Raw genomic sequence first — 15,544 nt, 5'->3', positions numbered from 1 at the left:
AAATTTTGAAGAACTCACTTTAATATTCTGGTTTCTTGTGTTACAGATAACATGTTAATAAAAACTATTAATAGGCTTATTGGTGTTGTCAAACGTCTTGAAGATGAATTAAAAGCACAAGTAAGTTTGAATTTTAAAATTTAACTAAATTTAATTAGTTATTTAATTTTAAAAATACTTCTTATTTTTATCATAACACATTTTTTTCACTACATTGAATAAAAATATTGAAAAAAAACAATAGAAGTTAGTGTATTATGACTTTACATCGACCTAGGTACTCATGTTCAGTGAAACATTAAATGATATATTGGTTTATTTGATACTAGTCCAATATAATATTCTTGATTGAACTGAACATCTATGTTAATTAATTAATATTATTCACGAATACTGAAATGAATTTATATTTATGGGTATAACATTGTAAATTTGTGTATTGGTCTGTTTTCTCAATGTTTTTAGGACATTCTATGCTTCTGTAAATTTCTTTTATACCAGTTGTCCTTTAATATTTACACAGATTGTTTCCCGGGAATCATTTATTACATTTTTTAATAATGTATATATATTCGATATATAAATAACTGAAAGTAGCTGAGACCTAGAGTAAAATGAAATACGAGGTAGAAGTTAAGTTTGGCAAAACATGGCGTAAAGGAATAGTATGCTTTGAATGTTCACAATTTGTTTGTTTGTCACAATTTTTTCACAACTTTTTGGTTGCAATGTTCACTTTTGGGCACAATAGTGGACAAAAATTAATTTAAGGAAGACCACATTAATTAAAGATCCTTGAAAAAACTTATTATTAATTAAAGGTTTTCATTAATTATTTCGGCTATATTTTAATTATATGTTGATAGGAAATATATATTCCTCATAAATCTGAAAATTCTAATTGGACAGTTAGTACTTTCTTCCTATCTCTCTGTCTAGTCTTTAATTTATGGTAGCACAATTTACCACGTGGTAATTTTTTTTTATTTATTTTCTTTTTTGTAATTTGTATTAGTCATATCTCATAGACCAAGCATCCCGAATACGGTCCCCACTGCCGTTCGACCAAAACTTTAAAATAAAATGTTATATATTTTTTAAGAAAAATTTAGTAATTATCCCATTATGATAAAAATTAATGTTTATTGACATTTTAATAATAGTTTTCTTTCAATCCTTAATTTTTTGTATCTCTGTATTGTGAATTCTTTAATTATATTTTTGAAATAACTCATTTTTATTTTGGGTATTGATAAAAATATTCAGTTTCCAATTCACAACATAAATGTAAATACTGCCCACTGCCCAACCTAGAATGTTCTCGTAGGTAGAAAAAGGTTGGAATTCCATGGATGGGATGACAGTCCCCAAAGTGGGAAAGTGATTTGGGTATCTCATAGACTAAGAATCCTGTACACTGTCCCAGCTGCTTTTCGACCAGAACTTTTAAATAAAATGTTATATTTATTTTTTTTAGAAACAATTATTATTAGCTCATAGATATAAAAATGATTATTTATTAGCATTTTAATAATAATTTTCAGTCAATTCTTATTTTATTTTTTATCTTTGTATTGTGAATTCTTTAATTATATTTTAGAAATTATTCAATTTTCGTATGAGTATTAGTAACAATAATATTCAATCACGAATTCACAATAAAAAAATAAATACTGCCCACTGCCCAACGTTGCCCAAATGTTCTCGGAGGTAGAAAAAGGTTGGAATTTCATGGATGGGATGTCACTCCAAGGTTGGAAAGTGATTTTGGTCTCGTCTCAGAATGTTGGGTACAGCAAACCGATATTGTTGTTACATAGATTTTTACTTGAATATTGGTTGCTTTTTCTCTGATATTTTAATGCCGAAAATATTGTTATATCGACATTTTTATTCATTGGTATCCGCTTTCTCAAATTTAGAACAAGAATAAAAGGAAGTCAAAAGAAAATTAAACAAAAAATAAACTGTTATGGTAATATTTACAAATAAAACTGTACAAAATCAAGGTTTATTTTATGTTAGTATACCACTAAATTAATTTAAATCAGGAAGAAAAAAAAATTATTTATATTATGGCGCCCAAGTGAATGCCACTTTCTCAAAATATTACAAAAAAAGTTAAAATTCAACTTTGTAGCATATATACTTCGCCATGTACTTTGCACTATATTTTTTCATTACATTAGTCCAAGAAGGGTGCCGCGTTGAAAAAAGGTTTTGGAATTGGTGCAATTGATAATAATTAATTTTTTTTATTTAAGGCTTTGGGTTTTTTTATTCCATATCACTTTGTATTTTCCCTCTATTTCACTGGTTTCCTCCAACTGGTGTTCCATGGACCATAGGTGGGCCCCAAGAGCTTTGTTTCTCATTCATAAACTTATTGTTTAAAACAGATATGTTAATTAACTTTATTGTTATAATAATTACGAACAGCATGATTATTGTGTAGTATTGTAACTATATATTGTAATAAAAAAAAAAATTAGTTTTATTACGAGTTTAAGACTTGAAGTGTTTTGCTTACTTGGATGTTTTTATTTTTCAGCAAATTGAAACCAGAAACCTGAGGCAATTGTTGGAGCAGTGTGACATATGCCGTGCAGGTGAGGGCTACTAACACCAAGGCTGGAGTCGAAGGGAATAAGGAGACGCAAATACACTTCCTTACTATGTTTCTTTTCTCTAACTCTTATTGTATACTTACTTTCGAAATATAGGATTAATAAGAAAATAAAGTATGTTTGCGTCTTTCTTTTTCCCCATACCTTTCTAGTCTTGGACATTTTGTTTTCAATATAGTTCTATAATTACCATTTATACATTGACACGTTGGCTGCCGACTATGAGATAACTCGTGGTTTGCGGCCTTGCTGACACACTAACTACGGGTTATCGCATATTATTATTATTTTTAACTCGGCATAATTTAAAAAAAAATTCTTCTTAGCTGTACAAATATCACTACTAATAAACGGCAAGAAAACTAAGAACGTGTTATCTCTTAGTCGGCAGTCAACGGATTAGTATTTCTTAAATTAATAAACAATAGAAAGCATATTCTTTATTACATTTAAAGATTAAATTAATAGGTATCAAAAAAAAAAATAAATAAATGTTCAAAAAGAATAATCATGGTAATGGCTTCAAAAACCCTTGAGTACAGTTAATACAAAAAAAAACACAAAGGCTATAGCAACTTATTGGGGAAGGAAAGAAAAACTAAAATGTCTCAACTATTTTGACCGTAATTCCCAACTTACCCCAAGTCAGGGAATTATTAACTGGAATTTACTGTTTTACTTATCATTTTTGAATAACTGAACTCTCTAAATAGCGTTTGTAAGCAATTTTTGAGTGATGGCCGGCAGAGCGGTGAAAAATGGAACAAAAAGTATATTTAATAAGTATTTATTTTCCGACGTTTCGCCCCACTTTGCAGGGCTTCATCAGGGCTAAAAAAAGATACAAAACAACTAAAAATATGTTGACAATGTAAAATAATAAGATACAATGAATTGAACTAAAGTAGGTTTAAAAATTATGTAGATATAAGTAAGAAAATTAACATAGAATTACAACATAGAACATTAATACATAAAAAAACATTTATTAACATACACTATTAGATTTACAATGAACAGGAGACTCAATAACATATAAAAATGGGAAAGTAGATATAAGAGAAATAAAAAACTTTGTACACAATAAGAGACGGAAAACTAAGGAAATAATATGAGAATATATGAAGGTCAAGAAAGAATAAATAAAAAATGTAATAATAATAATCGATAAATAAAGAACATAGTTTTTCAAATTGTTTTACAAAAAAAAAAAAAAAAAAAAATTGAATTAAAATGAAATATCTAACTTTATTCGGAAACAATTGGTTCCCTAAGAATAATTTGAGTAGCATTTGTCTGGCTACATTATGTTATGTTTAAATAAAATAAGTAAAACTGTTACGATTATATAAATTAGATAAAAAGAAAATATAATAAAAGAAAGAAATATATTTACCAGCTTACATAGATATTTATTAGTTACAAGAATAGGGTAGGTTGATATTCAAGGAGATGGATATATAATTGATGTTTAAATGAAGTTTGGGATGAAGCATTATGTATAGATATGGGTAAAGAATTCCAAAATGAAGTTGCTCGTACGCTGAATGATTTTTCAAAGGTAGGAGATCTATGAAGGAAAGGAATGTACAAATCGGTAGATTGAGGTCTTGTATTTAACAGGTAGGTGTATTAACGAAGGGTAAGGTCAATTATGTAGGATGGTTTTTGGTTTTTAAGGACTGGAATAAGGTATTGCATCTTGAAGGTATTTTCTTCGGATATTGGGAAAAAGCGCCTACTATGCTCGGAATAGGAACGAGAGATACGAGAACGCCTGAGGATACCGAAGATGGATCTTATTTACGGTAGTCTACCACACAATAGACATTAGTAGTCAAAGTGAGGAAAAATAGGGAAGGATACAAGAAAATGGCAGTTACTTCGGGGAAATTAATAACGGAATTTTAATAAGGATTGGGATGATTTTTCGAGTTATTTGGGAAATGTGGCTATTCTATGACAGGTATTAATCGAAGGTGATTTCTAAGTTTTTATGCTGTTTTGAAACTGAATAGGTTAAATAGTTGTTCATGAGATTTTAGAAAAATAGATTTTAAATTTTCAACAATCCCCAACCTCTCCCTAACGACATCCCTGAAACCATGATCATGAAGGAATGGATCGTTTTTAAGAATACTTTTGACTCTATTACATCCAGATGTATGTTCGAAGGACTGGAGACAAAGAACGACCATCCCTCTCAGAAGTTTTTGAGACTATCACACTTAGAACAATATACTGTTGAGTGCAAACATTATGCTCACTAAAGTTAACGGCAAGTTTGCTAATTTTCTTGAACATTGAAGTGACCAATACCTAGTTAAAAGTGAGAACTTGTTTTGAGAAGAGAAAGTGAAACTTATTTTATTTTATTTATGCTGAAGTTCCGGCCCAAATATCAGACTTTCGTCAGGGCTACAAACAAAACAAGATAATAATCATTATATAATGAGTAATGATAACAAACATTATAACAATACATTAAGAAAATTAAAGTTATAATATTAAGATAAGAATTTATACAAGAAGATAATAAAGATTAAAAATATAAGAAAATGGAAAATTTTTCAACTACAAATATCTGTAGGTTTTCTGCATTAATAATCTCCTGTATCAGAACTTTTTTTTAAATAAAACTAAATATTTAAAACAACAAAAATATCTTCCCGTTTTATTGAAATAATTAACTACTATTGATCATAAGTCAAATCACAAATAATAATTTCCATCAAACTACAAATTAATTATTAATCTCTTGTTATAAATAGTTGAATTTCCAATTAAAAGTGTAACGAGCTTGTATAGTTACTTTACTATTTACTTTATTTCAGTTTGATTAGCTATGTTTTGTACTAATACGTACACAACCGATGTAATATTCCTTATACACGCTATAATATTGACTCTCTTTCAATAATATTGAATCAGCTCTAATAAAAATCAAAGAGTTTTGACTTCTGTCAATATTATTGCTTCAACCTACCTCTAAGAAGGCCAATATATTGACCTATCGAATTTGGTAAATATATTGATTCATCAATATTGACCGTGTAAATCTAAACCAGATTATGAATTTATAAAAACGCATTAATACTTTTTAATAGAAGCTAGAAACTTGTAGTTGATATGAAGATTTTTCATAATGAGCGGCTCTAACATGACTGAAGCAAGACGGAAATATGGGATTTTGTGATATATGCAAACAATCAAAGGTTTTTCTGTTTCATCCTCGGATTCCTCCCTTGACGCGACAGGTGGTTCTGAGGTACCAGAAGAAATCTTTATTTGTCTTAAATTTTGACGTTCTGAACTACCTACCCAGTAAAGAGTTAAAGGGGTGAGACCAAATATTTAACCCGAGGATGAAAATTGATTATTTACATTTATCACACAATCCAATCTTTTCATATTGTTTCAGTAAATTTTTGAGCCACTCAATTCAAAAATGAATAATAAAAGGTTTGTGCCCCGTATTTAAAAATTATAAATTCATAATTCAACTTGAAATTGAATATTTTTTGAGAAAGGACTGAAATTACTAGTGATATCCTTACCAAAAGGATTTAGTTCCGTACAAAAAACTACAGAACTATAAGATTACTACAGAATTTATGGATGAAATATTCGCATTAAACCGCGTTATTCATCTTACTGGTGGTACCCATCTCCAGGACATATCCATTTCAGACAGAATGTGAAACGCGAAAAAATTCTAGGCAGACAAATTGCACCATGCCTCTGAAGGAAGCTATTCAAATATTTTCATCATTCATGTTAGTCAGATGCACTGCGGTATGCATGTTGAGTTTATAGCTCTTCTTCATTCTAAAGTGTTATCTGATTTTAATAATTTTTTAAAGAAAAAACTAAATATAAAATTAAGTTTTATTTTTGAAATTACATTTTAATTATTTATGCTATCAAATAAAATGGGTTGATTAAATTGGAAATGAAGAATTTGTAATTTTTATTTCGTATAGATTTTGATTTTTCTCTTCTTTTGTCACGATTATGAAACATTGCTGAAGTTCTACTTTTATTGTAGATAGACAATATAATTTTAATTTTGAGGCTAGACAGAAATAATTCCAAAATTTATCGTAGCAATTTCCAAAAAGTCTAAACCCATAATTATCACTATATTTCTGAATTAATATTAGGTTATTTAGTACATAGTATAAATTGATAAAAGTATTAATATGGTATGAAATCCTTACCATAATATGCTCTGCTTTAATATTGGTACCTCTGGCAATGTTTTGGTTTAATCTTTTTTTTTTTTTTATCTTTATTGAAATTTACAACTGTAAATAATTATACATTTAGTAAATTTTATGTAAGTTATTATGGAGTGATAAAGGCATGTAGAGAAACTACCCATTGGTAGCACTCTAATAACGTTTTTACATTAGCAGGTCTCGTACCCATCTTCTTTTCAGGCGCCACGGAGGATTGTCAGAAATGAAAGAGAAAGAAAGGTTAGAAACTAGTAGGTTTGGATGGTTAGGGAGTTTATAATGGAAGAAATGATATTTGGTTCGGGCTAAATCGGTTACAAATGGAACATTAAGGTCTGTATGTATGATTTTATTTGTGACTAAGTAAGGAGCATTGAGGATTTTACGAAGGATTTTGGATTGTAAGGATTGCATACGAGAGGAATTCGAAGGTTTAGTGGAGCCCCAAAGCTCAACTGCGTACGTCCAGATTGGCCTTATTACAGTCATGTAGATCAGTCTTTTGTAATGAATTGGAAGTTTAGACCGTTTGTCTAGTACATGCTGTGATATTCGAAACCGACGTGCAGTTTCCTGTAGTTTCAGTTTTGTGTGGGGATTCCAAGTTAGTCGTTTGTCAAGATGTATACCAAAGTAGCGGATCTGTTCGACGGGGTTAAGAGCAATATTATTAAAAGATACTGTAGGGCAGTCGGAAGGTTTACGACGAAGGGACGAACAACATTATGAAGATCAATTTATACAATACGTCAAATACTGAATCACACTTTTTTTTTGTCAGGTGGTCCATCAATTAAGAAAAGCAGCGATGTCGCCTTAGATTTAGGAGTGACTGTCCATAATTGAGTTTTTATGATTTAATTTATTTTGCCCAACTGATTCAGATGGTTGTATTAAATTGTGCCTTTATATTTATTTTAATTGTTGGATATAAATAGACAGCTATATGTTTACTTTCTTATTCATTTTATAGATTCAGGATCCCATACAAGGATAACGTGCAACAGTTCACCTAGGCCTTGTTTCCATGGCGTCGAATGCAGAGACACAGCAGAAGGTGTACGATGCGGCCGCTGCCCAGCTGGGTACGTAGGTAACGGAGTGACCTGCAAACCTGGGATTACCTGTGACCAGAAACCCTGTTTTCAAGGTATGACTAATGAAATTATCGGTAAAGTTTTAATACTAAGAGAATTTAACCTTACGTCTACAAGCACCAGAAAACTGCGAAATGAGATCTAAAGATGTTGGCCAACTGCTCATCCGATTTCATGAGTGTACTCTTCGTCCATTGATATATTATTTATCCGAGTGTATTCCGGAGGTAATTATTTCGAAATGACACTCAATTTGTCTGTTAGTGAATTTGTGATCTGGAATACACAGTATAAAGGAAATATGTGAAATAAAAACAAACGTGGTTAAATCTGATTTTTACTTTTACTTACCTATACCTAAAATATTGTGATCGCGAAAATTTCAAATCTGTGTTTTCAACGAAAATTCACGTTATAAGAATCCCCTAGTCCAAATAACCTAGTCTAGTAAAATTGTGTGTGTCTTTCGGTGTGGGATAGGGAAAATCTTCAAAAATATTCATGTAAGGTGTAATATTTACAAGGTGTGATACTTGTAACTAATATGTTTGACCTAGATTGGTACTATAACCTAGTCATAGTATGGTATTTTCACCAACGAAAACCACCTCCCTACTCCTATTCTTTTCTCTAATTTCTAAGGGAACCACATTAGGCATTAGAGAAAATGACTGAGTAACGTTTCATGGATATCATCTCTATTTGGGATTGTCCTCGGTTATATATCACTTCTTCTTTTCTGCATACTGTCCTCTCATAGTCTCCTCCACTCCACTCTCAACCTGAGGACAACACAGGCGAATTTCTTCACAGCTATTTCCTCACGGCTCTCTTCTTTTAAAACTCGAGAACTTTGTACGTAATATCTATGTTTATACCACTTCATAGGAAACAGTCCGAAAAGCACTTGCTCCCCTTAATGGACCTCTACAATACACTGAGACCATATGTCGTGACCATGACCATAATCGGAGCTCCCTGTAACAAGATTTAATAAGACGGAAGCAAAAAGATCTAAAATTTGAGTTTTTAGTGGAAATGCATGTTTTATGGTCACCTGATTCCACATAAACAAGCCAATAATCGGTCAGATATCTTAATCTGGGTTCAATATCAGCCACAATCATGTAGAATGGATGAGTAACGGCATTGGAATCTTCTTACAAAAAGAAGATTCACCATCATTGCTCTTTTGTCTGTTTTTATCCACGTGTCCAGTTTCTATTGCTGTATTAAATCTCAAACATATACTTTCTACTTTTTTTTTTAATTCCACCAATGCCTCAGACTCACCAAACTGTTTTTTGACTTGCGACATTTAGAAATTTTTAAAATCGACTAATCAAAAATATGTAACATTCTCGTCCATTAAAACTGCAAAATGTTTCTTTGAAATCAACGAAGAAATGATTCATGTAGGGTAACTGCGCCAGTTATTGATACGTATTGTTATTGACAGGTCAAGCCTTATTTTTAAATATTAAGAGTATGGTGCCAACAACTATTTCAAAATTGGTGTAAGTTGTAAGTTGAAGGTTTATTTTACATCTTGCACCAATCTTGAAACGGTTGCTGGCACCAAATTCTTAATATTTAAAAATAAAGTTTGATCTGTCAATAACGGGTGCAATTACCCTATGTAACCTTACATCTGATACTTTTTAATACTAGTTCAGATTAATATATATTTGTTTGGTTTCCGAACCATATCCAAAATAAGTTCAGTTGACACCGATAGCTTTTTATTTACTTTCATACTTATGTGGCACTAGGTCATCGTGGGGTCTTGGCATCTTGCAACCCTAAGTCATCTTTGTTTTGTGCTACCGCTTTCCAATTTCTGGTCCCAGTCAGGAACCTGCTTTGTATTTGTCATAATTATTATATTTTTTTTGTCTTAACTAACTGTAAATTCACAGATAAGTATCTCTTACTGATATAGAAAAATCCGACCAGGCCAATCCCTTAACTAACATACTCTTCTGTTGTATTACCTAGGTGTAAGATGCTATGACACCGTCGAAGGATTCCAATGTGGTCCCTGTCCTGTTGGTTATTCTGGTAACGGACAATGGTGCAAACCGAAGTCAGGCTGTGATACTTCTCCATGTTCCCCAGGTAAGTTTTAATAATTCATAAAAGCATATTTTAATGATTTCTATAAGTGCTGAGCAAGGAAAAGATAGTCGGGAGTGCGGTCAGTATAATAATAATAAACAAAAATGAGAGAAACTATTAACACATGTTATTTATTTCTGATCATAACGTCATATTATTTTCAGTTTTACTACTTATTCTCGTTTAACATAATAACCATCGATTTATCTTCTTTATTTTGTTAATTTTACCTATTTATTTTTATTCTTCTCATTGTATATCGCGTATATCGTTTACTTTCAGACATTTCCCATCATGTAAATTTAATTTTTTTTCATTACTAACATAGAGCACTGTTAAAGTTTTAATATTTTGAATTTTTGTTATCGTTTTGTATAGATTTATACCTTTGTAAAATTATATTTTATCTTCTTTTAGCATAATTTGTCTGTTTTTTTTTCTCAATTTTTTCACTTTATTGTGGTTGTTATATCGTTTTCATTCCTGATGAAGGCCTGAAATTTAGGCCAAAACGTCGGTACAAATAAAATAGCTTTCACAATTACTCTAATGAATACCTCACAATAATTTTCCTCACATTGAATCTACGGTCAGCAATTAGCACATTACTTTACAAATTTTTTAATACATATTCTAAAATAAATTATTTCATTAAGAATGCATAACTGCCCATTTTTATTTTCAGGTGTTCAATGTCTGAATACATACGAACCACCATTTTATAGATGTGGCATGTGCCCATCTGGATTTTCAGGAAATGGTACAAATTGCCATGACTTAGATGAGGTAATAAATATTCTTTTAAAATTGTTTTAATTTTAAGTAGCGTGAACCAAAGTTTCCCTATATAATATCCTTACAATCTGAAATCCTTCCAACATTTGAAGTTCCTTATTAGGCCACGAAAGAAATTAATTTTAATGACCTTACTACCACATAAATTGGTGTATTAGCCAAATATTTAAGAAGTTTCTAATCTTGGAATTTCTCGTATTTTCAGTAATAATTAAATAGATTTAGAGTACATTAAAAAAGGTATTCAGAATATCAATTTTGAGGACATTAATTTGTTAATATTGAACATTGAATTGCAGTGTGACCTTGCTGAACCATGTGACCCACGTGTTCATTGCACAAACCTAAGTCCTGGATATCGGTGTGGTCCATGCCCGGTTGGATTTACTGGTTCGTCGGGACTGGAAGGTGTAGGTTTAGAAGCTGCTGCAAGAAATCGCCAACGTTGTTATGATATTGATGAATGCGCTGATGGCAGAAATGGTGGATGTGTTCCAAACTCGATATGCCACAACACTGAAGTAAGTAAAAAGTGTTCAAATCTGTGAATTTAGAAAGGATTTTATCTGAAACAGATCTATCCGTTTTGAATTAATAATTAAATAACTCATTATTGAACAGCTTAGTCGATGTGCTAAACTAAAAACAATTCCTATCCTCCAAGTTGATGAACAAATATGTTACTGACAGATGTTTTTCGATCTTGATCCATCCCACTGGGCTTTTAAAAACTTGATATTCTTAAGTTCGTTTCGTAACAATAATGACTTTTCTATATTTTCCTAATCAACGTATCAATAAATATGTTGACAACATTTTTGCAAGACAATTACTAATTACATCCAAGGCCCATACTACACCACATTTGAACATACGGGTACACTAAAACCCAGGATGACTCAAGGTATCGTTGGTGATATAGTTACAGATGTCCTGTAAGTGAATTACACTCTACTGAGGACCCCTTTTGGGAAGATACATACTTTTTCTTCTCAAATGTTGATGCTTACCTGAATATTTTTGGCTTCAATATTTATGCCCCGGAGTGGTCCCATGATAAAATTACAAACCATCATAATTACCATCATCAGGCAACTCCTGTTTCATCATCAGGCTCACTTGTCGGTGAAAGACAGAGTTAAACTTGGAGGATTAACATGATGGAAAGTATCCTTTCCTTTGTCGGAATTCTCCCCCAGGTGTGACCACTCTAGGACAACTCAGATGGGTTTGTTTTGTAAATGACATCATTTGAATTTCTTCGGCAAAAACCTTTGAGTCTGGGATGCCTTAAAGTAAGTCCTGGTCTTTACGTATCAAACCGCCCTTTCCACCTCAAGAGTAAAATGATCAACTATCTTAGGATTCTTATTAAATTGAAATTCACGAGGATCCTCCTTACTTCTTGTGTCCCGAGATCCTTGGTAGATTTTCCTGATAAGAGGGAGCCACCGATATCGGTATACTATGGACTTTAATCCTACAGAGTAGTCCCACAAGTAAATGATCTTCACCTGATTGATTATTTTATGACAAAATAACTATATTAGTTCATATGGTTGCACAAATAAAGACTACCTATTTAGGAGAATCATTATTGATCACAGTGTCTCTAGTATTTTCATAATGAGAGATTTAAGATTGCTTCAGTAAATATTTATCTAAAAAAAAAATATCATTCTACCAACTAATATCTGTTACTATATAAGTATGAGTCATTGTACAATAAATTATTCATAATATAAAATATCTTTTAGGGGTCTTATACATGTGGAAACTGCAAAAATGGGTTCGTCGGGAACCAAACTGTTGGATGCCATAGCTCACCTGGCCTGTGTCCGGATGGAACACGTTGTGACCAAAACTCAGAATGTATTAGAACATCATATGACCGATACACATGTAAGGTAAGCCTAAACCACTTATTAAATAGCTACAATATTATATCTCGGCTAACTATGTCGGAGCAAGTGACACTTGTTCATCTGTAAACGAAGTATTCTAAGCTAAGATTCGGCTCACTATTAATCTGTCTCTAAAATAGTTACATAATTTTAATATAATAAAAGTTTTAAATATTTTTATTTAGGCGAGTCCTATTTTTTCAAATAGGTGGTCTGTATTTAAGATATAATCAATACAACTAAGAGGTAAAAAATTGAGCTGCTTTATTCCGTACAGATTATTTGTGTGAGTTGCTATTTGATAATACAAATGATATTTAAGCCAGATTTACAGATAATTACAGCGCTAAACCTACTGGTATAGTATTTTATGATTAGAATGGTTGTATATGACATCCGAGATTTGTATTTAAGGGATTTGATTCTGTCAAAACGCCAACATTCACTCCTTTTTCAAATCCATCTATTATATCGTCATTTATATTTATTGTTTGAATTCTCCAGCAACCAAATTGTATAATCTGCTTCCGACTCCTTTGTCTTATCCGCTTTGTTGGGCTGATTTTCCTAGACTGTTTATTAGATTTTTTTCATTTATTTCCGTACAATACGTCCAACCATTATTGTGGGTTATAACCAACTCTATTATTATTACGGCTTTAATTGAGTCAAAACTATGAATTCTCGATAGCTGCGCTTGCTCAAGATGGGAACAGATCCTTATTAGTTAAGTTCTAACCTATCTTCGCAAAAGTTCCAATCATTATATGGATTTCAGACTTACAACAATACAACAACAATGGTCCGACATATAGTACCTAGGAAAGTACTGTTTTTTAGCATCTAATCTTTGTTTCCTGATTGTGTAAATTAACAGCCAGAATTTTGTTTCGAAGAGGCTGGTCAATGGGGTAGAATATGTTGTGAGTAGATAGTGGTTACCTGTAGATAACCTCCCCTCCCACTGTATGTCAGAAATGACGAGGAAGAGGTTAAAAAAAAAAAGTAGAAGGAGCCATGCATTATACTACTACAGTGTAGTTTTAAATCTGCAGTAACCATTTCTAGTTAAGGTATGATGAAGATTTTGATTATGATACTTTTCTGAAATCAATGAACCATCTTCTTTTCTACTCCATCCAACCCTTGGCTTGAAGGATTTTTTCGCTTCGTTTATTATCTTTTTGGCGACTGCACCCTCTGCGTGAAACTAGGAGGACTGAACTGCTCTTCCTTCCAATCCTACTTTTTCTGTTGCCACTTCTCTTACCACTTTACAGTGGGTGTTCCACTGCTATTGAACCCTCCAACATGCTATTCACTACCGTTTCAGCCAACTTCTGTGTATAACGTTCGCTGACCTCCGAATCCTTCAGTTTTGATGTTGGTATTCTCTTCGTCATCTTTCCCCCGGTTTTCAGGCATTTGACATTTTTGGTCTGATCCAGGACACCGCCAAATAATGGTGTGTCGATGTTATCACCTCGACAAGATCTAAAACTCATTAAGTTGGGCATAAGCATCGTACTAATCGCAATGTAATCTATCTTGTTCACAGTATTTTGATTATATCCTAGTCTGGTGAACGCCATCTTCCTATTTGAATTTGTTTTCTGGTAAATATGCATCCACTTCCAACAACTAGATCGTCGTTATTAGCGAAGTTAATAACTTATTAACCATTCTAATTTGTGTTATCAAAGATAATGTACATTATTATTGACGGTCTGAATACCAGTAGTAAATACTATGAAATTACTCAAAACTGGATTTTCTATACGGTGAAATTGAGCAGAGAAGGAATACGATTAATTAAGGAAGTTATGTTTCCTTAATATAAACGAAGATATAGTGAATAAATATGTTACATTAAGTACAAAGAATGATAGTAAACGTAGGAAAAATAGGGACTAGATTTTGCCCTATCATTTGCATAGGGACCTATAAACGTCTTTAATCATTTCGTATATGAGTCATTCATAATAAAAGAATTATTTTTTTATTTTAGTGCAAAGTAGGATGGGCTGGAGATGGAAAACACTGTGCTTCTGATCGAGACTTAGACGGCTGGCCTGACTACGATTTGAGATGTTCTAGTCCACGCTGCAGAAAGGTAAGTGAAAATTACGATAAGATTTAATCTCCAACTAAAAGTTGATTTAAAAACTAGATTAAACTTTTGATAAAAAATTATCACTAAAAACATTTAAGTTGCCTTTTATTTGAACACAGTACATGTTAATATACTAATTTTTTTATTGAATTTATACGCTTGTTTTCATCCTCTTTGCATTGAAATAAGGTAAGTGAAAGCCAATTTCTTATTTAATAAATATAATGTTATAAGCTAATTCAAGTTAATAATAGGTTCAATATAATCTCTGTTTGTATTATACATTTTACACCTCCACTTTCATATACATTATCGCCGACAACTTACAACCAATTAAAGAAATTGGAAGATAGTTGGTGTTTTTACCATATATCTTTCCTTTCTTTAACGTGGATTTCGGCGTCACATAATTTACTATAAAATTTCACATTTTTGTGAGATACAATGGTATAAACAAACAAGTTAGCTTTAGGTTTTTGAGATTGAATGCTGAAAAACCTGATAGGATAAATTCTAAGGTTCTGAAGAAGATCCTGAAACTTTTTAAACGTAGATTTATTAGTATATATATTAGTTCTGATATTGTGAAAAGTTTGTTCTATATTTTACTTACTATTGAGGTCTGTATGTGAAGTTGAATCTATTTTAT

At 31.6% G+C, this 15,544-nt stretch overlaps 1 protein-coding gene across 1 annotated transcript in view; it reads left to right on the top strand.

Moving 5' to 3' along the window:
• Tsp (Thrombospondin) overlaps positions 1 to 15,544 on the top strand; it is an 89,140-nt gene that overhangs the window by 28,761 nt on the left and 44,835 nt on the right. Inside the window, exons 6-13 of the mRNA XM_014419664.3 lie at positions 47 to 120; positions 2,552 to 2,609; positions 7,842 to 8,018; positions 9,964 to 10,083; positions 10,769 to 10,869; positions 11,178 to 11,399; positions 12,636 to 12,785; positions 14,791 to 14,895. Of these exons, the coding sequence (XP_014275150.3) occupies positions 47 to 120; positions 2,552 to 2,609; positions 7,842 to 8,018; positions 9,964 to 10,083; positions 10,769 to 10,869; positions 11,178 to 11,399; positions 12,636 to 12,785; positions 14,791 to 14,895 (1,007 nt within the window). The remainder of the gene's footprint in view (positions 1 to 46; positions 121 to 2,551; positions 2,610 to 7,841; positions 8,019 to 9,963; positions 10,084 to 10,768; positions 10,870 to 11,177; positions 11,400 to 12,635; positions 12,786 to 14,790; positions 14,896 to 15,544) is intronic.

The sequence above is a fragment of the Halyomorpha halys genome, unplaced genomic scaffold, assembly GCF_000696795.3.
Source record: "Halyomorpha halys isolate HHAL.00 unplaced genomic scaffold, Hhal_1.1 Scaffold247.1, whole genome shotgun sequence".
Lineage (NCBI taxonomy): Eukaryota > Metazoa > Arthropoda > Insecta > Hemiptera > Pentatomidae > Halyomorpha > Halyomorpha halys.
Note: the sequence above shows the minus strand (reverse complement) of the source record. Positions and strands in the feature narration are given on the sequence as shown.